The 23,740-nt window shown below is 42.5% G+C and overlaps 1 protein-coding gene across 1 annotated transcript; it reads right to left on the bottom strand.

The window, feature by feature from the left end:
- Positions 1-246: 246 nt before the first annotated feature.
- PODN (podocan) lies at positions 247-23,378 on the bottom strand. The gene is made up of 10 exons (XM_027748702.2): positions 20,753-23,378; positions 19,151-19,244; positions 17,572-17,636; positions 13,374-13,483; positions 11,258-11,414; positions 9,713-9,828; positions 7,231-7,888; positions 4,725-4,873; positions 2,889-3,090; positions 247-1,801 (listed from the first exon to the last, which is right to left on the bottom strand). Exons 1-9 carry the CDS (start codon positions 20,990-20,992, stop codon positions 2,922-2,924), a joined length of 1,758 nt encoding a protein of 585 aa, XP_027604503.1. The 5' UTR covers positions 20,993-23,378; the 3' UTR covers positions 247-1,801; positions 2,889-2,921.
- Positions 23,379-23,740: the final 362 nt, after the last annotated feature.

The raw sequence follows: 23,740 nt of genomic DNA, 5'->3' as shown, positions 1-23,740 counted from the left end.
TAGGTGGGTCTCCTTTGGCAAAGGCTGCTGCTTGCTAAAGAAGCTTAACAGTGTATGTATCATTCTGACATTTTGGGCCTGACCTACAGGTGCTAAAATGCACCTTCACCCTGCATTCAGTGCATCAGACTCTCAAGGGATTCAAAGGAAGTCCGAGGCAACTGACTCTTCACAGGAGCACAGTGTAAGGGACAGAAGTTTAAAGATAATAGAACAGTTCTCCATAAAACTGTATAAATCTGCATATTCTCAGCTTGTTCAGGAGTTTAATCAATTGCTCTGTTTCACCAAAGACTAACAAAACCTCCACTGGTGTTTGCTGGAGATAGCTAGTTGACTTGAGCTACTTCTGTAAACATTTTATGTAGAAATCTATCCCAGCAGTCAAGAAGGCCGTTTTATTGCTCAGCTGTATAGCTGCTGTTCAAAAATATGGGGGTTTGCAGTTTTTAGGGCCAAGTTCTTATTTTTTTCAGGAAGAAATCTTTCCTTCTATGATTGATGATTGTGTTGAATTGTCTAAGGTAGGAAACAGCTTGAAATTACTGTCATGTGCTATGGGAACCAAAGGGAGAGTGTGGAACTAGATCTCCAGCAGGAAAACAGCTGGTAAAAAATTAAGCCAACTGTGTTTCCAAGTAAATCCTGGAATGCAGTGTACAAAACAACATGTGTTCAATCAGAAATCCTCAAAAGAAAAGACCATTTCCTCATGCAGATTAACTGCCTCAGATGAAGGACATTATAATCAACTAAAAAACTTGTACCTCCGTGGGTCTTCTTTTCCTTGGTTTCCTTATTTTCCATGACTCCAACAGGAGCTGAAAGTACTTGACATCATAAAATAGGTGAGGCTTTGAGTACAACACCAGGCACTGTCTCAAGACTTGAACTAAACAAATTTCTCTTGACACTTAACAGTTTTCTCCTAAGACAGCCCACGCTCACTTATCTCTTTTACATCACTAGTCTCACTCCTGACTCTCAATGAGAATAAGATACACTATGTAAAAAATTCAACCACATATATTACACTTCACACTGTCACTCCATACCTTTAGAGACATTCACACAACTGCCACACGGGCATACAAGAGCAAACAGAGACTTTAGCAAAGCTCTGGAAGGCAGACATACAGATTTTATATATATATATATATATATATATTCACAAGAGCAATAGTTTTATCTTAAAACCTTTCTAAAACAGGAATATACTGCAGGCTTTGGCAGTAGAGATAAAATATTTTGGGATCCAGCCTTATTTTGTTTTTCTCATCCAAATATACACATTTTTATAACAGAGGAGTAGTTGCATCCAGAATTATTAGTGTTGCTTGATGACCAAAATGCCTCATACACTGCTCCACACATGAAACTACTGAAAATATTCATCTTGCCTGATCAGCAACAGCTTCTTTGGGGTGGAGGAAAAGAAGCTTATGCATGGTTCACTTAAAATGCAGCGACAAAAATGGCATTTGAAGGCATGTGTTGAAAACAGCCCCATATTACAGATGGAAACAGTGAAGGAAGAGAAACAGAAGAAACAAAAGCCAGCTTTTGTGAGTTCCCAAGCAATCCCTTATGATCCTGGGTCTTGTATAAGATGATTTGGAAGCTTTGGAAAGGCATTCAGGGTCTTTCCCTGAATAAGGCACTGTAACACACTGTCTTCCATGAGCCTGGCTCAGTGCCACGACAGTTTCTGCGTAATTCATTGCACGTTCTGCTAAGTGTTCTCTGTATATCTATATAGATATATACACATAGACATATATGTAAGTTTCCATATGTTTTCCTGCAAAACAGAAAAATAAAATAAATTACATAATGCAATACAGAATTCGGAGTAAGATAAACTTAGTACCTGCTAACATGTCACACGTGTCCTAAACTAAACCAGAGATACACTGATTTTGAAGTTATATGTACTCTAAGTCTGCAGATATAAATTATTTCTTCCCTCACAAAGTTTTCATACAGCCCAGCCTCGAGGTCTGGTGTTTGACTTTCCAAGTAGCTTCTGCCCTTTCCAAGCCCCATCATCTTTTAAGCGTATTAGCACTATTCCTAGCAATTCCTTGTGTCACTCTCCGTGACAAAATGTTGATTAGGGAGAAAGCTAATTCTCTTTTTCCACTCTTAAAGGTTAAATCTCCAGAAGTAAAGAGTAGTCCTGAATCTCATTGTCTTTGAATATAAGATGCTTAAGAGATACATTAGGCAGATCGTTATTCTTATGAAAAAATGCATATTCTTCAAACGTTATTCTCCCTTCATCTTTTCTTCTGCAGTTGAATATAAGAGATTCAACTAGAAAGACTATTCTTTCCATAAGAAATATACCAAGTATAGCATTATTTTCCCACTCCAAGTGGTCCGTGATTTAAGTACTGCTTGAGACAGGTTGTAATCTTAATGCCGTGTTCAACAGACAGTGGGTCTAATCTTACTTTAATTTGCATAATTTTTTAAATCCATTTTCAGCTCACATGGTCTTCTGCATCAGTAAGCTTTCTAGTTTGTTCTTTGTTTTCCTTTTGAGCTACCTGCTTAAAAGTTATCATGAAATACCTTTTCATTTTTTTGTTATCCGAATTAGTAAACAAGGATGTTCATATTTAACTGTTGTGCCTGCTGTGGCTATAAGCAGAAGCCACTAGGAACAGTCCACTGCCTCTGCTAAAACACAGATATATACTGACTGTTTCATTTTACAAAATAATGTATTTTCAAACCTTCTTGATTTGCAATTCACAGTCATGTTTTAGTGGAAGTCTTTGAGTCCAGGGCTCAATCACCCTTGTTATGCTTTAATCATATGTGTAAATTGGAATTATTTGCACGAAAGTCTGAGAATTGGATCCTTGAACTACAGCTGTTACCTCTCACATGGTGTGATTGTGTGAGTTCACATTTTATCTCAGTTCTTCTTCCTCTTCCTCATCTTCCATTTCCTCTTCTGAATCATCCTTATTCTTTGAACTGTTGCTGAATTCAAGGTTCCCTTCAATATCCAGTACCTGTAAGTACTTTAGGTTTTGGAAGGTACTTTCTTTCAGTGCTCCAACTGCAATCTTATTAAACCTGTAAACAAACAAAAATGCCCTTCTGTTAAACCCATTTTTTATATCCAACACAGAAATGAGGAGACTTGGAGGAAGCCATTCTGCAGAGTTCCTCTAACTTTCCACTGATCCAAGTTACTCTGTCTTTACACTGATCCACAACAGTGCTCTAGAAGTGCTGGCTCCTCTGGATGGGGGAAGGAAACAAAATCATTATATATTCCTCCCCCACAAATTCTTTCTCTTGCTATTCTGCTTCCTCCTTCCCAAAGAGGAAAGTCATCTGCTCCATAGCCCACATTTCAAAGTGTAGCTTGATTTTTCATGAGATTCTCTGTCACTCCTTGATACCTTAATTCTTCACCCACAAAACTCAAAATACTGGTACCAAGTATTCCTTAGAAAAAAAGCAACATGCAGTAATTTTTCAGCTGTTATTTGTGTTTCCAGGAATAATCTGCAGTTTAAGAACCTCTCACATTTACTGCTTGGTCTGTGACTTGTGAACACGCTTAAAATCATATTCTGTCTAATATTCCATATGTATGTTATTGTTTCCCAGTGATTAATAGTCTCCCATTAAAAAATACAACTTAGCTTGGGTGGAGTTGCCTCCTAAATATGTTAGCAAAACTGTTTTGCAAATTCCTTTCTTCTTTATATAGAAATATAGAATGTGGTATGTGGTTTCTGGTTCGCATCCAAGCATTCACTAAAATCTCATAAATGTGAGCAGCTGAATAGACAGACTGCTCTAATTTACACCAGACTTTGTAATTTTATTTGCCTGGTATGGAATCATTCATCCAAAAAGGTATGCTCCAGAGTTATTCAGAACTACAGGGCAGTTTAGTTGCATACAGACAAAATAAGACCATATTTAGTCTTGTGCAGACTGAGCTTTTTGAACACATCTACTGGATCAGCTTAATCAAATATTCTATAGGGATTCATAAGTTACTTCTAATAAATATTTTCAATAATATGCCATCAGTTTAAAACTGAATATATTACTGGGACAGATTCTTGCTGCACTTCTTGTGGTATAAAGCTCTGCTTAAACCAGTTACATTACTGTGAGTTTACATTACATGTAAAAAAGGTCAGTATCTGTCACCTATAAAAAAAAAATCCTCATCCAACCGACAGAGTGAGAAAAAAACCAGCAAAGCTTCTAATCTTAGTTACGTAACTGTCAGAGTTGCAACTGGCCACTTGTTTCTGACAAAACTATCAAGGGAACGTGCACAACTTCAACATTAGTCACACACCCTCACCGGAGGGGGATTTTGTCAAAATCCAGGGCCAACAGGCACAGGCAAAGCTGCGCTCCTAGAAGTGGACTGTAAACTTCTGGGTCACAGTTGAATATTGGAATATGACACAATATTAAGCATTAATTTCCCAGAATTACTAACATGCCAATCCATTCTAATAAGCACAGAAAAGACAAGCTCTCTGAACAGAAAGAGCTTATTATGTGTATCCATGTCTTTCCTGAGCAGATGAACATAGTTTCCTCACATGTTACTATAAAACAAAGTTGCTCATTTAGAAAGTTAGCATTTTAAACACTTCCTAAAATGTAAGCAATTATAAAGTGGACAAGGAAGAAAACTAATCTTGTGTGCTTAAGTGGAAACTTGACCTTACCTGAGGTAAATCCCCTTTATTTTGGGTGTGGATTCAAAAGCATGCTCTGAAACCGTGGTGATCTTGTTGTTCTGGAGATACAGATATTCCAGAGATTCAGGCAGGCCCAATGGGATGGATGTCAGCTGGTTGCCAGCCATGTCTAGTGACTGCAAGGAAGAGACAACCAGGGGTCAAATAAATAACTGAATTTAAATATTAGAAACAATCCAGAAGATATTTAAGTTTGAATTGGTATTTATTATAGCATAAACTAATTTAATCTGCCTCTAATTTGCATCTAAGTAAGTGTGGCCAAGACAATTCTACTCTCTTACACTGCTATTTAGCATCCTGATTTCACATCAGACATCATGCTGGTTTGTTTTGGAGCTCCAACATTTATTTATCTCTGTCCCCAGGCTTTAAGTAAATTAAGAACAGGCTGGGTTTGAGATATGCCTGAGAATTCCTTGGAAGCTGCTACTGCAAACACTTCCCTGGCTAAGGTTAGGGACTAGGTACAGCTACACATAAAAACATCTGGAAATGTTCTAACATGGAGGGAGACATCAGGACTAAAGGTCGTTATCACTCCTCTGTTTAATTTTATGCAAGAGAATGGATCAATAGCAGTGTTTTGTTATCCTGTATTGCAGCATTTTCATAGCACCAAGCTGACACACACTAGTAACACACTATTCAAAGCTACACTTCTGCAAACAACATGATTCCAGTGTTTTTATTCCCCACATAATGCCAGTCTGGCAAACAATTATCATGGAATCATAGAATCCTTTAGGTTGGAAAAAAGCTTTAAGATCATTGAGTCCAACTGTTAGCCCAGCACTGCCAAGTGCATTATGTAAAAGTCTTGCTTTGCAGTTGCAGAAAGTCTCCAGTGATTTCCATGGAAACAGTGAGGACTAAAGCCTTTACTAAGTACCTGCACCATCAGGATCTTATGTACTGGTTATCAGTCAAATGCACTCCAGTGCACCAACTCAGAAACCACTTGCACAGTTAAGCCCTTAATGATAAAAAATATTCAACTATAACTATAATGGAAACAACTAACCAACAGTAATACTATTCCAAAGAAAAGCACCAGCCAAAAATGCACCATGAGCCCCACAGAATTTTAAGTGTGTGCTATTATCTGAACCTTGTTTGATGTGAATGGGGTTTGCTGTGGGGTAGGTCCAACTGCAGGGCCAGTGTTTGATTCTCCAACATGTTACTTTGGCTTGACACTGAGGAGTGACAAGGGAGTGACAGTAGAATAAAAGTGCCACGAAGTAGCTGGAATGGGCCCTACAAGAATGAAAGCTTATTCCAGCCAAGTCAAGCTGCCTAACAGGTCTCATGACCCAATTTTGTTTGAAAATAAAACAACCTACATTTTTATTAAGGGACTGCAGAAAAACAATCCAAGCAGCTGTAATTCTCAACAGCATCTTCCTTCCAGACTACTTTTCATGTTAGGTGTATTTGCATGCACACACACACACATACATAAGTGAGGCATCAAACAAAGGCAAAGTGTATTATTAAACCATGGATCAAATCTGCAGCTGATGCAAACCAACAGCTCTGCAGATACTGCTGCTGCATTGCTGATTCATATTAACTGAAAAACAAGCTATTGTTTAGTTCCAGAAACAACAGAAAGGGAAATGTTCACACAGATTAACGTTTGGATTGTCTGAACACACACTGGGGCCAGTGTGACATATGTTCCATGTCCCTTATCCCTGATCTGCTCTGAGATGTGCACTCTGCCTGCACAGTGACCATACGAACCCGCAGTGGCTGCCGTATGACAAAGGTAATACCTTTCACTGCAGGAAAGGGGCTGTTGCCTAAAAGGAAAGGCAGACAAATCCTTCAGCCAGCATAACAATTGTGAAAGGTCATCTTGCACAGCACAAATCTGATTGTTCCAGCCTGCCTTATGGTTTGTGTTTAACTTTCTCCAACAATTAAGCAAATGAGAAGACTGCTGATTGAATCCAGACCTCCTAGCTGCTATCCAGGTGCCTTAGCCAGCTGAGCTGCTAAATCCTACAGCTTGGCCTGTCTGACCATAAGCTGATGTGGGGGCTTTGAGAATTAAGAGTGTTTTTGTTTATGCATTCCTTCCTCCTGCTGTCTCCATTCAGAGCTGATTTTAAATCTTTTGGGAGACAAGCTATTTGAAAGGCCTAATTTCAGTCTTAATGACAACATTCACTAATGTTTATCTGAAAATATAGGACACTGCTAGGGTTCAGAAACAAAGCTATCTTTACATTTCCCAGAATTAGCAGTACATGGTGGGCCAATGCCCTGGCCAGCAGTGGGAGGTACCCACCTCTGGCACAACAGCACATCACTTCTATCTGGAAACAGAGTGTGTAGCTCTTACAATGCAAGCCCAGAACATGAGGACCAAGCACATCTAGTACTGGTGTTATGCAGTTTGGCTTAGGCAGACAGACAAGGACATCAGCATCACTACAACAATTAGAGAAGGTGGTGTTTCTACCTGGAGACTGCTGAGTTCTCTCCAAGCTCTTGAATAAATTGAATTTACTTTCAGTTTATTGTTGCTCAAATACAGTTCCCGCAGTTTTGTCATGCCAGACAAAGTCCCTTTTGGGATGATGCTTATCTCGTTTTCCTTCAGCTTCAGGACCTGCAAGTTCTTTGGAAAGCCAAAGGGGACTGTGTGGAGATTGTTTCCAGAAAGATCCAAGGACTTTAGTTGCCTCAGCTTTCGGAAGGCCTCCCGATGGATCTGGGGACTTTTGAGCTTGTTGTAGCTCAGGTTCAGCTCCTCAAGGAAGTAAGTGGTAGCAAAGTCATTCCTGTTGATCTCAGAGATCTGGTTATGAAGGATCATAAGTGTTTTCACACGCCGGGGCAGCCCACTGGGAATCCTTTCCAGCATGTTGTTGTACAGGTGGACAGTGTGCAGCTTTTTTAAGCCCTGGAAGGCTAATGGGTGAATCCCTCGGGCTTTTAATTTGTTATTGTGGAGCAGAAGGTACTCCAGGTTCTTAATTTGGGTTAACACATCTCTGTCAATCACCTTAATTGCATTCTTCTCCAGGTGGAGGAGGACGATGTTTCGAGGTAAACCACTTGGGATTTGTGAGAGGTTATTGCTGGACAAATCCAGGTATTCAAGACTGGACAATTTCCTTGGGAAAGAAGGAAAGAAAACATTTTCCATTTAGATTTGGCAAGGTGAAATGATAACCAACGTCCCCTAGGATTTTACAATCTTTGCTTTAGAGTCTTTTTACCCAGGACAGCTCCCACTACTGACTGCCCTTTTTGTCTCATGGTGTGACTGATGTGCACAGCAAAACAGGGAGCTCCTGTATTGCCATTAGGGATTCAGACTAGGCACTGCCATTGCTCCCCAGCCACACCAGCCAGAGGACCTGCCACAGTCCACAGACATCCAAACTGCCACTGGGCTGAGTTTTGCAGTCACTGTTCTCTCATTTGACACCACAGATAGCAACACATGAGCAAGTTCAGTGAAGAAAGACCATGAGGAAGGTACCACAGGAGTGCCATCAGAGCACAGAATTTAGGTCTTGGTTTCACAGAAACAAAGCCTGAGCAGGAGTAATTTCTGTCTCTCTGAAAGGATATACTGAAACTGAAAAGCAAGTCTGCTTTTTAGATGATGAAATGTTCCTCTTATGAAAAGCAGAAATGCTAACTCAGTGTCCTGGGCTAAGGTAGTGAACTTCTCCTGACCCTCCAGCATTATGGAAGTGAGTTAGGACTAGAGCTGCTTTGTGTAAGCTACTGAATCTGGATTCCATGGTCTCAGTTGAAGCTAAATTAAATCCTCAGTTCAACCACTTATACCAACTGGATGTGGATCAATGGTGTTATATGCCAGGACTGAGGAATCCTGGATTCCCTGTATTTCAAGTCACTGTCTCAGTTCAAAGATTCAATCTGCATGGCACCACATAACCCACTGCAGGGGACTAGGAAGTGTTCAGGAAATGTGAGAACTAATGCATTACAGAAATCACTTACTGCTTACTACACTGCTATTCAGCTAGCCAAGCATTCTCTGAATGAACAAATAGACTCTTTGGGTAAAGAACTTCATTGCTGCAATTTGTAAGGTTTCCCCAGCTTGGGAACTTCTTAACAGAGATTATATGTCCAACATGACCTGGAGGTGGACTCAAAACAGATATAGTGAACTACTAAGGGAGGTTTCTGGGAATGGGAAATGGAAAGGGAAAGCACAGTTTGATACATTTTCATGTCTGGAGATCAGGAAAGTTTACAGAACTAAGTTATGGGCAGGACCAATTATGTGGTCTGGATTTTCAGGTAAAACAAGCAGAGAAATAACTGTTAAATTTTCGAGTGCTAAGTCCCAGGCTAAATTTAGGACATCCAAAGGCTATTTCTGTTACACCAGTTTGTAGCAAAGCTTTTGCAGCCATCTGGCTATTGAGCAGCACCACTGCACCCCTGCCTGCTCCAGTCCCCTGCACTGGGGTGCAGCTGGGCCAGGTGAATTCACAGCTCTGTGTCTCTGGCTGCTTTCAAGTCACCTTCACAGAAACTCAGAAGTGGCTTTAGCAAAGATGAAGGTCTGGCCTTAACTTCCAGTGAACTGCCCTAGAAACTGAAAAGTCCAAAGCAACCTCAGTTTTGACTGGTTTGGAAGAACGGAGACTGGTTGCCAACATTGTTCTAGGTGACTTTACCCAGAGGGCACTTAGTACCTGGTGTGACTGGCACTGTAGCAGTCAGGGGGTGGCACAGGCTGATTTCAGTGTTGTGTCTTTTGTATAAAACTATTCTGCAACCACTCGCTCAGACCTCTGCTTTTGATGGCAGCATCTAAGATTTAGCAGTGAAATGCACGTCATACAGCTTTTAATAAATTTGATTTTTATGATGTCCTTTGTTCAGTAGGTGTTCAACTGTACCACAGGAGGCACAGACACAGAGGTACAAACTGCACAGCTCAGTCTCACCAGAAAGTTTCGTTGTCCATTCCTTCATTAGACAAGTAGTTGTTCTGTAAGTACAGCTCCCGCAGACCTGTGAGTTCACTGAAGGCTCCTTTGGGAATCTTCTCCAGCTTGTTGCTCTAGAGCACAAAGCACATTACTTGGCATGAATCAACTCAGGACATTCAGGTTCTGTTCAGCTAACACAGGCAATTAACCTTCAAAAGGGCTAGACATAAGATATTTCAGGGGGTGTTATAATCCCACTGAAGAAATAAATACAAATACTAGGCTGCAATAATACAAACTATTTTTATTGATTCCCCATGGAAACTTTGGGCTAAGAAGGCAGAATTTGCCCTGTGCCTCCCAGACAGTTTTATTTTGCATTCATAGTCTTCTACCTATGTGCAATGTACACTGCAATTTAGGCAACCGCCTCTGGAGTTTGCTCAGAATTTCTAAGTCTTGTAAGACAGATTTCACCATAAAGAAGAATTAGGCTGGAAGCTGGGAATCAGCCATCCTTCCAGCATTAATGTCATACCCAGAGGTACATTCCTGTGTTTAATTACTCCCATGGCCTTAGTGTGGCTTTGGAGTAGCCAGCAGGCAGAAACAAATGAAATATAAAACTAAATGCCACTTAGAAATTCCAGTGATTTAAAGGATCAGACTGGTTGCCTTTACTGCTCTTCAAGCTGAAGAAGCCTATTCTCTAGAAGACTTTAACGGGAATTAGTGGTGAAACCTTCAAGGGAAAAGAGAGTTGGGAGGCAGCAGAGAACTGCCTAAGTGCAGGGGCTGATAACAGACTCCAGCCTAACCATGTCCAAGGAGCTGTCAGCACTCGGAGCAGGCGGATCCAGGGCTCCCCACTGCAGCAGCTCTGCCATTGTTACAGGGCTGGGATCTCCAGCACAGACAGGATGAAGCCTTTTTATCAAAATCAGATGACATGGAATTAAAAATGCTGGAGAGTAGTTAATACCACAACTTCTGCTATTGCACTGTTGCTGGAGAAGTTGTAGCAGTAGAGAATCACTGATCCAAACTGTGTTGTCGGAATTGCCAGGTCAGTAGCAAACAGGAGTCACTGATGGGAAACAGTGTCTGTGTGAAAGGAGTTAGTGAGCAAAGCCAGGACATGGGGGGTAAGCAGCTTCAGGAAAAACAGCACTGGTGGCAAACTTAACAGGGAGGCCAGTCTCTGGATGGCCATGGAGAATGACCCACCTTCTTGCTCTACTACGTATTAATATCATTATATGCAGGGAAGAGACCAGCAATGCAACCACACAGGCATTTGCAATACATTACCCTGAAAACACAGAAAAGCATTTCTGTCCCCTGTGAGCATCCTGGTGTTTTGCAAAAACACTGTTACTCATGGACAACAAAGCAAGGACATGGGAGACAGCAACTGTTGAGGATACAGCAGAGGAGACTGAAAATGGGCCTGGGGATGTTTCCAAGTGCACTGGAATGGCTTGGCTGTGTGGGCTGAATCCTACACAACACAGCACTTTGTCACAACCCTAAAGGAATATAAAACTTTGTTGTCATTACCTGTAAGTGTAATTTATACAGTGCTGGAGGGAGATTCTTTGGAACATACTTCAAGAAATTGCTGGACATGATGAGTATCTCCACATTAGCAGAGCCATTGAACATGTTATCAGGTAACCCAGCATCTGAAAGTTTGTTGTTATGAAGATACACAGATCTATTGGAAGGAGATAAAAGATGAAGTTCAACAGATAGTGAGAGCTGGAGTTGGTTTTTTTTCCGCAACAAAGCTGTTTAAAACTAAATTTCAATCTTTGCTTCTTTCTTTGAGTTAATTGGATTTGTTTTTAAAATGTGCCCTTTAATTTAGCAAGGATAGATGCAACACCAAATGGTTGGTCCCAACACTCTCTGAAATTTAGGTCTATTCAAAATCCAAACCTGCACATGAATACAATTTTCGGTTTCTCTCCTACTCCTAGAACTCAGAAAGGGAAAAGATACTGACAGAAAGACAGCAGATTTAGTCTGGAAGAATTTTGGTTTTTAATAAGCCTTTGGGATTGAGAGAAACAGGGTTTCTTATTTCCCTTTGCTCTTCTTACTTTAAATCTTTAATATTCACAGAAGAGTTTTTCCAATCAGGTTTTCAAAAATTGATTCATTGTTTCTTATACAGCTTTCAATTCTGTACAAAACAATGGACCCCTATGAAGTTATTCCTGCTTTTCACTGGCTCAACTAAATTAATTCATTTGACTTCTTTTTACTGACTTTGATTCCCTCTCCCTTTCCTGTGTTTACCCCAAGATGCAGCAGGCAGCTAAATTTGTAGAGACAGGTTAAAACTGCAAAAGAGCACAAAGTGGGCTTTTTCAACTTGTTCTTGGATTCTCCACCAGTTGCAGAAAACTTGGCAACATCCTGTTGGAAGGAAGGAAAGGCTCAGTATGGAAATACAATTGTGTGATCACACACTCCAGGGAGTTCAGAGCCACATTGGAAATATTGTTTACCCTGCATGGTCAGCTGTACTTTTAGCTCACAAATATTTGCCTTTCTGAAAACCTTGCTTTCCAAATCGTCACTCTGAGACCATGAACTCTGCTGGGGGCAAATAAAACAACTGAAGCAACCGTGTTAGGATTTTATATCAGCAATCTTGGAAATCAGTGAGTTCCTATTCTGATTAAAATTAGTGTTGGTATAGGAGAGTGTGAAAATCACTTCAGAAGAGTCAGTAATTTCAATATGAAATCAAAACACAGCAGCTTCTGCACCTCAGATTAAGGAAGAAAACATGTATAAATGTAGCTTCTTTCATCATGAGATATTGCCAGAAATCTGTGGGTGACTCAGCCTTTTCAGGTTCCAAGAGCCCAGGAGACAAAAGGCCCAGTAAGTGCAGAGGAGCTTCAGCTCCCAAAGAGTTCAGTGGGAATGGAGAGTTCTTCAGTTCATCACAAGATTGGACTGCAGGGGCTCAGCTGGGTCAGCTGCTATTAACTGCTTCCAAACTTGGCTGCATAAATTGCTCCCAACAGAGTCTGGAAGGTCTTTGCAGGATTTGGATGCTGCAGTGTCCATACAGATTACTCAGAACCCCTTTGGAAAAGCCCCTGTCTCCCAGGAGGTGGTCTGTGTGCATCTGAGTTTGGGATGGGCCAATGTGCTGCATTGGATCCAGCTGAGCAAATCCCAACCTGAAACCAGCAGAGACTTTGACATCAGGTCTGAGGGAATGAGCCACTTCTGAAGGTGCTGAAGGGCTAAGCTTTCCTGGAATTGAGTTATACTCACCTGCACTGAGTACTGCACTCTCTACCCCATTTTATTCTAAAAAATGAATGGGGTCTAATAAAACCAGAGATTTCTAAACATTAATCTCCATTTTGAGAAACTGAAGCTGTTCTTTTCAATTCTTAACTGACACACAAATGAAAAGGGGACAATTTAATTTTATATATGCAAAAGTGTCTGGCAGCCAGTAAAAGCCCTTGGAATGTGTTTGTTTAAGAGATTATTTGATCTTTCATGCTGAGAATAATAAACAATCAACTTCTCTCCAAAAAACACAAGTAAGCAATAACATGGTTTAGCCAGATAGTTTCTTATCACCCACCAGTTGTATCCAAGCAGTGGCAGAACACTGTTGTTTTACTTCCCTGTCCCTTACCTCAATTTTGGTTTCTGTCCAAATGTGAGCCCATATATCTTAGTGAGATAATTGGCTGCAAAATCTGCACTGATCAAGGCATTTGGTAGGAATTTCGGAGCCACTGTTAGCTGGAAAAGAAATATACAGGGGAATTCAAATTAAATGCAACAAGTTTTAACCAAGTACTAGACAAGCAGTAAAACATTTGCAAATTTATCTTCTCTAAATGGGCAAAAATAAATTAAACTGAATGTGGATTGCATGAATGAAAACAAATTGTCCCCACTCACTAATCTCTCCAGGAAGGAGACAGACTTTTGCTCTAAGATATGAGAATGTTTGTTTTGGTTGGAAGAGTCCTGTCTCTTTTTGGTGGAAGAAATCAAGAGATTGTTATTCAGAGAGCAAACACTTTGCTTATTATTGTTCCTAATTCCTCAGTTTGCTGTGCCAAGAAACTCCAGCCCACCTCACAGTGACCTACTGCTTACTCTCTTCTGAAAGGATGTTATGGAGGGTGACTGTCATTTTGTGTATCTGTGCCATTGCATCCATTTACAGGGATCTCTGCAATTTAGGATCCAGGTTTCCAAAGAACAGGAATGCTGGGTTATCAAAAGGGATTTCAAAGCAAAAACCTACTGTACAGTTATACTTTGTTCAATAAAAAAGTGATGTATCAGAAAATACAGAAAGGTTCTGTCTCCAAAACTTAATAGTTGACAACAGGTATAGGACTGAATCTGTTTGCTCTTGGTCTCTTGCTGTTTTTATCAGGGATTTTGAAAAATAACACTAGAAACACGTGCACCTGAACAAACTGGTGGAGTGAAGAGCACTGATCAAAATAAGCTCAGTTTTACAGAGCAACAGCCAGGTTCACTGAGTGGCTGTTAAAAGCAAAGTTATTCACCAGAAAACCAGGAATACAGGTTACAATCCAGGCTGGAGGAAAGTTTTCTGGGAAGCGTGAACCCATAGATTTTTGCATGAAGATTAAGCCCTTGGGAGACAAATTAGTAATACAGTGGTGTAACAGAGAGTCCTTGAGCACAGAAGCAGAAGGCACTGAGTTGCAGTGGGCAGGTGCAGTCCCTGTGGTTACAGGTGTTCATTGCTGAGACCACCCAGTATTTTATGTACACTCTGGAGGGCTATGGAGAGAACTTTTCTGGTGAGATACTGAATTCATTGCCATCTACAGCTTTGAGATCAGGACAGGAAACTGGGATGATGAAATCTGCCTTCTAGCTTGAGGTTCGTGGGATCTGTAAAGCTTCGTCCTCACAGCTCTGTTGTGTGAAACAGAGCCTGGTCCTTTCAGCCAGCAAGGCACAGCAAGACTTATACGAGGAGAAAACATATTTTTCAAATTTTTATTACCATAAAACTTCAATTGGTTATGAATGATAGTGTAAAACCAAAAACATTTAAAATATGAACATTGTGTGAGAGAATAGACACTTCATTGGAGAACTGCCTAACCCAAGCCTTAAACTATGTATTTATCTAAAGGGTGTCTACACCCATCTAGTGTGTCAAGTGTGCATTGATGAACTACAGCCATGAACTTCCAATTTACTGGACTCATAAAACAGTCCTTTCTTTAAAAAAGATGAAAGCATGTTATTTACTGTTCTTCATTTTCAGCTGTCCTGAAATCTCCATCCTTAGCCTGTCTTAATTGTTTAATGGTCACAAACACAGAAAAGACCTTTCCCACAAATCACACTCCTGTCAGTATTCCCAGATGTATGTAAGCAGTGGAATTAGGCATTCTGCATATTACTGCAATTGCCACAGTACTGCTCTTGGCTTTATGGCAATCTCTTGTCTCCTGATGTGGGAGATGTGGTACCAGGGAACTGGATAAAGGCACTCATCTCTGACTAGGAAGGTCTGACAGTGCCTCAAATAAGTCTCTACTGTGACATAATAATATTGAGAATTCAGACACAGGAAACAAGACTTAATCATTTTCATACAGGGTGGCACATTAAAGCTTTTCTCCAGAAACATGGTCAGTTAGGTCATAACTTTTATACAGAACAAAGGGCATGGCTCAGACATGTGGAATGAGAGACATCAGAACCACAAGAAAGAGGAAAGAGAACTTTCATCCAGAAAGAGTTTTCACTTGCTCAGGACTTTGCTTTGGCATTTCAGCATTTGGTCATGAGACTGATTCCACTGGTTGACTGCTTGAAGGATTAATGCTGGATTGTTATAAGTATTAGCAACAATGAGGTTGACTGAATAGCTTTGTCCAGTTTATTGCCTAACAATCTGACTTTCTCCAGCTGCAATTTCCTTGCAGCTTTACTGCTGGACCTTCCTTTCCATATGGCAGAGTGTTTTATCCACTGTTAACTAATGAATTCAGAAGGTTAATACAAAAGTTTTGAAACAGGTTTTCTTGCTTAGATCAAGCTTTGATATAAACAGAAGTACTGGATCCAGGTGAATCCCATATCACTTTGGGGATACGAGGAAATGCAAAACCTTCTGTCACCAACTTACAGTAAATCATGACAGCTCAGGACCTGGTCTACAGTTTGGTGAAATAATTTCTTCACTGTGCATACTATATGAGAGATACAAAATATGAGAATGGGGTGAAAAATTAGAAAGGAAACTACAACATCCCTTCTTTCCTTGAAGTACTTGGCACTCATAACCCACAGAAGGCTTTCAGTCTATTACATTTCTTTTCTCTGACCATCTGTGCCAGTTTAATGAAAGTTGATTTAGCTACATCTGATGGGATCACAATGGAAGATAAACATGCATTAAGATAATCCATAAAACAAGGAGCAAACTACCAGCAAATCCCTGCTCTCCTCCAGACACCGCAGTAACTTGATCCACAGTGTTTCCTGCAGTTTGAAGCCAATCTGGTTTGTCCTGGCTTGGGATTTATATAGAAATGTGTTATTTTTGTGGGTCCACAACTTCTCACTATAACTGCTTCTGACATTCGCTGATGTGGGCAATTTCTTTTGGGACTCTTTTTTTCTCTGCCACAGAGCCAGAAAAACCAAACACTTTGTTTTGTCGCACAGGGAAAATCGGAGTGCAAGGTTCTGGAATATTACTCACAGCCTGGCTTGTTCCCTTTTATGGGGTTATTAACTGCCAAGATTGTTACATGGAAATGGTGCTTGAAAGAGAGAAAAGAACACAATGTTACTGTACTAAGGAATGGGTTCTATTCTCAATCACTCCATATATTTCTGTATGGAGTGATTCTGGATGTGTCTTGGCCTGACCGAAACCTAAATGGGGCCACATGTATTTAATAAAAACATCAAATGGTCCCAGATTTTAAGAGGATAATAATATATATATACAGGCATAAATATATATATAGAGAGAGGGAGGGTGAGATGGAAGGGCAGGATTTTTGTAGACAAAGAAGCTCTGTCTGATGTTTTAACGTATATTTTTCTGTGGTAGCCCAGTTTCTTCTGTAACAAATATTTGTGGACAATCACTGGGGATAAAGAAAGTTATAATGGTAACCACCCAGATGTAAGGGTATGTGAGAAGCTATTTCATTTCGTAGCCTTGGCAGGAAAGATCAAGACATCCAACTTGAGTCAGTAATAGGAAAGCACTCAGGATCCTCTCCATTAGAAAAAGAAATTCAGCTCCTATCACTGCAGCTAAAAGAATAAATTATTGACTGGCACATTTCACTGTGTGTGGGTATCCTCCCCATATCAAACCTAATAAGAATGGGAGTCAGGGAAAACTGGATAGCCTTTGACAGATCTTGATGCCTCAAACACAGGTACTAAGTCCTGTTTGTTCATAAATTTTTCAACCAGCCTCATCTGATGAGACAGGCAGCGTTTCACACCATTCCCTCCCAGTTTATTTGCATACAGGCAGAAAACAAATCTCCATGCAGCTGATCCAAAGCCTACTGAAGACAGTGGTAACTTATGCATGCAGGGGCTCTCTGTACCTCCCTATACAAGGGAAACCTTTCAGCAGTTGCACAAATAAATAAGTGTTCAAAATATACCTGCATGTGTAGCCTCTAAATTTTTCACATACTGATTGTCTTGACCTTAGATGACCCTGCATTAGAATATCACTTTAGCACATTTTGCTTATTTAGTATGTACATTTTAAAAGAATTGACAACTTGCTCATTTAACTTCCAGAATCAATTTAGAAAAGAACTCTGAAAGGCTTCAGAGCCACTTACCTTATTGTTTGCCAGGTACAGGTAATTCAGGTTCTCCAGATGTTCAAATGCTTCTTCTGGCAACCCTTAAAAAAAGGAATAACTAATCAGTGACACTGGCACCTTACTGCCTCTCTGAGAGAAAACACCAGGGGGCAGCTTTCTCTCTCAGGTATTGTTCATGTGAGATTGAACTATTTTTTATGGCCAATGAAACAATCTGGGTCACACCTATTGTTGTTAATTTTTTTTAATTCAAAATGCCACAAAACAATACTGGCTGTTAAGAGCAATGGAAGACTATTAGGAACGTTGAGCATACAAGGCTTGTGGCCAACCCCCCTGGCAGGAGTCAGGGGCAGAGCTGGGCAGACCCCCCTTGCAGCAACCACACTGTCTGAGCAGTTTCTTTTGTAATTTGCTTATGATTCTGCAAATCTTTTTTCTTGCAAGGGCATAATCTGAGGTTGCTCAATGAATGGATCTGATGTAGGACTACATTGCCAAAATCACACCAGTATCTGCGTGCCACAACCCTTCCCTTGTCCTGCTCCCCACAGCAGAGATATCCATCGACACAGTAACCAGCTCAGAGCTTATCCTCCCCCAGTAATTATTCATTTTCAGCTGAGTCACTCCACATCCAGCTGATCACACAACCACAATTGCTGTCACAATGGAAACACTGCAAGTAACACTTTCGCCTGGCACTGAGATAACCAGGAGTCAAAGGTGAAGCCATTTCCCATGTCAAAACATGTTGGAAACTCAGGGCTGCACTGCAGCTTGTGAAAGGAACAAGAAGGCCCAAAGGTAATAATGTCAAAGGCTGAACCTATTAGGCACAGCCTTCCCCATGCTGTGTAGGAGTGCTGTGCCTTGGGGCCCAGGGATAATATTCCCACATTCTCAATAAAGGCTGTCCTCTGCCATTGCAATAAGGAAAGCAAGAGCATTTGGATCACAAGTTAATGTGATGCACAACAATTACATCTTTTGTATCCCATATCATGCTTTCTTACTATTTACTCCAGTTCCTGAGTTTCTTTTGCTTTCCTTATTAGCTCCTTATCAAGTTTCCCACATAAGCATATGACCAAGCAAGGAAAACCTGCCTACTAAAATCAAAATGGTTTTGGAAGCGTAGAAATGTCCTTATTTGCAATGTATATTTGTATTTATGCCAAATTCAATGAGGACAGAACTGGACTGAACTACACGAACTGACTGCCTAGACTGAACTGAACAAGGTCAGTCAGGAGGAAATCATTGAGCATGTGGAGGTTTCTGGTTCCCCAGTGCATTGCATGGAAGAGCCTGTGGGACCAGAGGGAGTTTCCTGGATGAGGAGATCTCACGCCACAGCACACGGAGCTGCTGCCAGGTCTCCTCCTGGTTCAGCAGGGCTGCATTCTTGTACACTGAGTCTTGTGTTTCAGATGATAAAGTGTCTCCATGATGTGTGTGATGGCCAAAGGAGTGAGGCTTGCAGAGAACCACTCCAACCAAGTCAATCCATCACTCTGTGGCTTTCTTTATCAGGTGTCACTGGTGTTCTGGAGGCACAGGCTCTGTCCACCCCATGGCTCTGCCAGCTCACCTTTTGAAGTCAGCCTGTTGTTTTGCAGATTGAGAGTTTCCAGTCTGTAAAGACGAGCAAGTTCTTCTGGAAAGATTTCTTCTATTTGGTTATTCTAAGAAAATGGAGAGTATTAATCATCAGCAAAGTAATCCAAGAAGGATCCCAGTAAACCCAGACTGTGAACTCCAATAAAATCTGGAAGTGACCCCACCATGCCAAATCACTGTCAAGACTTCTCTCTGTAATGAGCCAAACTCAAATATCAAAAACAAGACATCCAAACCTAGCAGCATTAGAAGACCTGAACTTCTGTTCATCCCCAGGAATACCTGTTTTATGCACTGGTAGCACACAGAGTGAGATTATGCCTGGCAAGGCCCAATAACCCATCTGCCAAAGCCAAACCTTGTGGCTGCAGCAGAGCAGCTGCTACAAGGTTGGCATGGTGGATTTCCAAGTTTATCACTTCTGTTATTCCTGGGTTGTTTTAGAAGCCACTTGTCACAGAAAGGGAGCGTCAAACTGGGCTCACTTTCACTAGTACCACTGTCAGGGGTGACTGCCGTCAGATTTTCATTAATGTGCTGACTAACATTTTGACCATTAATGAGTGATTCTATTTTAGCATCTAAGGGACCAGTTAAGGTCCTGCTGTGCTGGAAGCCAGGCCAGTGCACAGAAAATGACAGCTGCTGCTCCAAAAAGCTGCTTTTCTTTTGGCAGCAGAGGCAGGAGCCATGGCTAGCACTCGCCTGGGACAGATCTGCTGAGGAAGGTGCCAGCTTACATTACAGTTTTTCTAACTGGAAAGCTCTGAACAAAATCTGCATTTCATCCATTGCACAGAACTGGCAGATAGGAGCAATAAACCAAAAGCAAGGCATTGGAAATCCTGGAACTGCTGCCACTGCTCAGAGGAGGCACGGCCACAAGGTTGCCATGCTCTGGCCCTGCCACACCTGCAGGTGTCAGAGCACTGCCATGGAAAGGACACCTGCCCAAATGCTGGTCATAGAGATCAATTAACTAACAGCAGAGCATGGAAACCTGTTGACAGTCCAGGACATCCTGCTTCTTCTACCTTAAGCTGGAATCTCACAACCTTACGTGTCCTTATCGGAACCATTTGCTGCAGGCATGACATCAGTGTCCCTGCCACAGGCAGTGCCACTGGGAGTGAGGGATGGCACTGGCTGTGTCACCCCTGCTTCTTGCTGAGTTTGTGTGCTGAGGGAGAGATGGGACATGAGGAAACACAGGCTGGCCCTGTGTCTGCACAGGTTCACTGTGTCTTCAACATCTGGACTAACAGGCAGTGCTGCCCAGAAACTTAGCCCATCCTTCTCAAAGACACCTCAAAATGAAAGGCCTTCACCAGAAACAGTAACTGTTAGTTCGGACAAAAATTCTTTCCATGAAGCTGTGAGAGACTAAAGGTAGAAATTTCGTATCTTTTGCCCTCCCTGGATCTGCGGGGAGAGAATTAGTGCCGATAACCAGGCACATCCGTCGAGCTTAAGGCCCGCTGCACCTGCTGCTCCCTGCGGGCAGCCGGGTCGGGGCTGAGGGGAGCGGGGAGGAGCGGGAGGAGGGCGGGATGTGGGCACGGCGCGCCCTTACCTGCAGGGACAGGTGGTTGGTGAGCTCGGGCAGCAGCAGCGGGAACTCCTTGAGGTCGATGCCACCGCAGTCCACGACGCCCTCCTGGGTGCAGCCGCAGTCGCGGGGGCAGGCGGGGCCGGGCCGCGGGGCCGGGCCGCCCTCGGGCTCGGGCTCGGTGTCGGTGTGGGCGGCGCAGCCCAGCGCCAGCAGCGCCGGGAGCCCCAGCAGCGCCAGCAGCGCCCGGCCGCCGGCCGGCATCGCCCCTGCGGGCCGGGACAGTGGGTCAGCCCCGGGGCACGGGCCGGGACAGCGGGTCAGCCCCGGGGCACGGGCCGGGACAGCGGGTCAGCCCCGGCACGGCGGGTCAACCCCGGGGCACGGCCCGGACCAGAGCCCGGCGCCGGCCCCGCTCTCTCGGGGCGCCTTCACGCCCTCTGAGCGCGGTTTGGGCACCGGGATGCGGGCCCCGGGCACAGCATCCCCCACACCGGCCCAAATTCCTCCGGTTAGTTATTGCTTTTTTCATATTGAGAAACGCCAGGTGATCCCCGGAGATTCATAAAATGTTAGTTCAGTGTGGCTGTCGGTCGCACTGCTCCTCGCAGTTTTGCTTAGGGAGAAACTCTTCTCGTTATTTAAACAACACAGAGGCTGGACAAGAGTGACCCTCGGAGGGGCTGCTACACGTGCATGGAGCAACAACAAAACCTCATGGCTACTGAAAACAAAACGGGCTTCCTATGGATTTTGGACAGTGCTGATCTGAACTAAGTGGCCTGGCTCACGTTCAGCTTTTATCTTTCTGGCAGCAGGTTAAAATAATCCAAACAGAAGTTGGATATGGACTGGAGCAGCCAGCTGGCCCTAACCCAGCCCCCTCGGTCCCATTTGTTGCCCTTCTCAGATTTCATACATAAAGGTTTTCAGTCAGGGCTGGTTATGGCCTGTCTTTTATCCTCTTGGCTATTCTAATCAGAAGCATTCAACAGTGATGAGACTTACTTAGGCTGATCTTTTAAGGTGAAAAGGCACAGTGGATTCATGACATGAAATAAGTACTCTGTTCACCTCTGCCAGCCCACATGCCTTCTTTGCATCAGAAACAAGAGCCTCCCAGAGCCACACTGGCAGCTGTCAGAACTGCACATCTCCATTTACACCCACTGGGCTTTGCTGCTTTGCACCAGGGGCTCTCACAGACTTTGGGTGCTTGGGGAGCATTGGACAGATCCTGCTCTCAGTCACAGTCATGAAAATTGTAAATAATTTCTTTAAACATTGACTTATACTTGAAGAAATGGGAGCAGGTGGGACTACAGGGCAGGGCATCCCAAGACATAGATGGTTTTGCTTTGGTCCCTGTCTTTGCTACAAACGTGCTGGGTGATTTTAAGCATTTAGCATCGATCCCTCTTCCCCCTACTCCACTATTTCACAGCTTCCATATAGCTGAATAGCTGAATATAATGAAATTAATCTCTTTTATAAAACATTCCTTGTATGGCAGCTAAATATTAACAGTGAGATCAAAACTGGCCATATGAGTATGCCAACAGTGGATTAGTAAAATCTTTAGTATTTGGTGACCTAATCTCAGAAAATATTTCAGAAATCTTAGAGAAAATAATCTCAGAAGGTATCTCAGGTCTCTAACAAAGTATTTTCCCTATATATCAGCTTACCCTTACAGATACTTACAAAAGAAACTAAAGAAAAAAATCTTTTATATGCAGGTCCCAACCAGCCCTGCTGTAGCAACACAAATTACATTGTGGTTGGTACTGAGCTCTACAGATTTGCAACATGCTGACTTTTCCACATATGCAGCTGAAAGGATGTTAAAAAAATAACATGAAATATTCTATCTATTGCACAATAAAATTTCAGAGGCAATCTCACCCCCTTGTCAGCACTATTGTCTGCTACAACGCCTTTGGAGTGAATGCTGCTCTAGCACAGGGAGACACTTTGGATACAGGAACATCTGTGTACATCTGGAGTGCAGGCAGCAAAACCAGGCATGATTGTGATTTTTAGTTCAAAGAAAGTCTGAGGTAACTCACTCCATTTCAACTCATTCCCATGGGCCTGATCCAAAGCCTTATTAAGAAACTTTTCTAAAGGAGTAGCTCAAAACCCACTAGAAACAGTCCTCTTCCCTGGCTGTAGGTGGGCTTTGGATCAGGTCCTGCCCCCCAGAGACTGAAGGGACCCTGAAACCAGCTCAGGGGCTTCTGCACTGCATCTTTCTGAGTCCAGACAGAACCGGCACCTGCCCTTTGGTGCCCCACAGCACCAGAGACAGGGTGCTACAAAAGACACAGTCTCCAGAGATAAACTGAAGTTTTAGGAGTTACCGAATGCTTCTCAGTGATCACAGTTACCTCAATAAACAACGGAATCTCTTTCAAAGTATCTCATCTCTGTTATCTGTTATCGTCCACACATTCTCACAGGACACACACACACAGAGATAGGAAAAACATCCACCAAACGGGAAGATCCTCCTTCAAAATCAACAGGTTAACTGAGTTTGTTACACTGAATATCCTTGCTAAAAGCTGCAGCTGAAAGGCAGACTGCTGCTGCTGCAGGTTCTGACAATCCAGCTTTTGAAACAAATAAAGTGCTGAAAAACTCACCTTTGCTGTCAGAACTCAGCTGAATGGAGAAGAACATTTCTGTTGCCCCCACAGGCTCCCTCACTCATGCCATGTCAGTGACATGCACTGAGCTCACAGCGAGTCTCCCCTTTCCAAGCCAGATCCTTTCCAGATGTGAGCAGCAGAATTAGAGAGCAACAGGCAACCCTCTACCAACGAGAGCCTCCTGCACTTCCCAACGAAATCGGAGAGGAATTTTCCAAAGTCACCATATGGGAAAATGTGAGTAGGAAAGAGGAAGCAGCTATTGACTGAATATAAAGACTTGGGAAATAAACAATCTCCCATTACTTTTTGTCAACACAGTTTGCAGGCTCCGTGAGGATGCCAAAAGCCAGCGTGC

The sequence above is a fragment of the Pipra filicauda genome, unplaced genomic scaffold (genome assembly GCF_003945595.2).
Source record: "Pipra filicauda isolate LSUMZ 115617 unplaced genomic scaffold, ASM394559v2 scaffold19_size4547281_pilon, whole genome shotgun sequence".
NCBI classification, from domain to species: domain Eukaryota; kingdom Metazoa; phylum Chordata; class Aves; order Passeriformes; family Pipridae; genus Pipra; species Pipra filicauda.
Note: the sequence above shows the minus strand (reverse complement) of the source record. Positions and strands in the feature narration are given on the sequence as shown.

What these genes read in the sequence shown, in the direction of transcription:
- PODN (XM_027748702.2), bottom strand. Translation starts at nt 20,992, where the DNA reads ATGCCGGCCGGCGGCCGGGCGCTGCTGGCGCTGCTGGGGCTCCCGGCG. An exon ending in TGTACCTGGCAAACAATAAG is followed by an intron (nt 13,484 to 17,571) that starts GTAAGTGGCTCT and finishes TTTCTTTTCCAG; the next exon opens with CTAACAGTGGCTCCGAAATT. An exon ending in GGACAGAAACCAAAATTGAG is followed by an intron (nt 11,415 to 13,373) that starts GTAAGGGACAGG and finishes TCCTTCCAATAG; the next exon opens with ATCTGTGTATCTTCATAACA.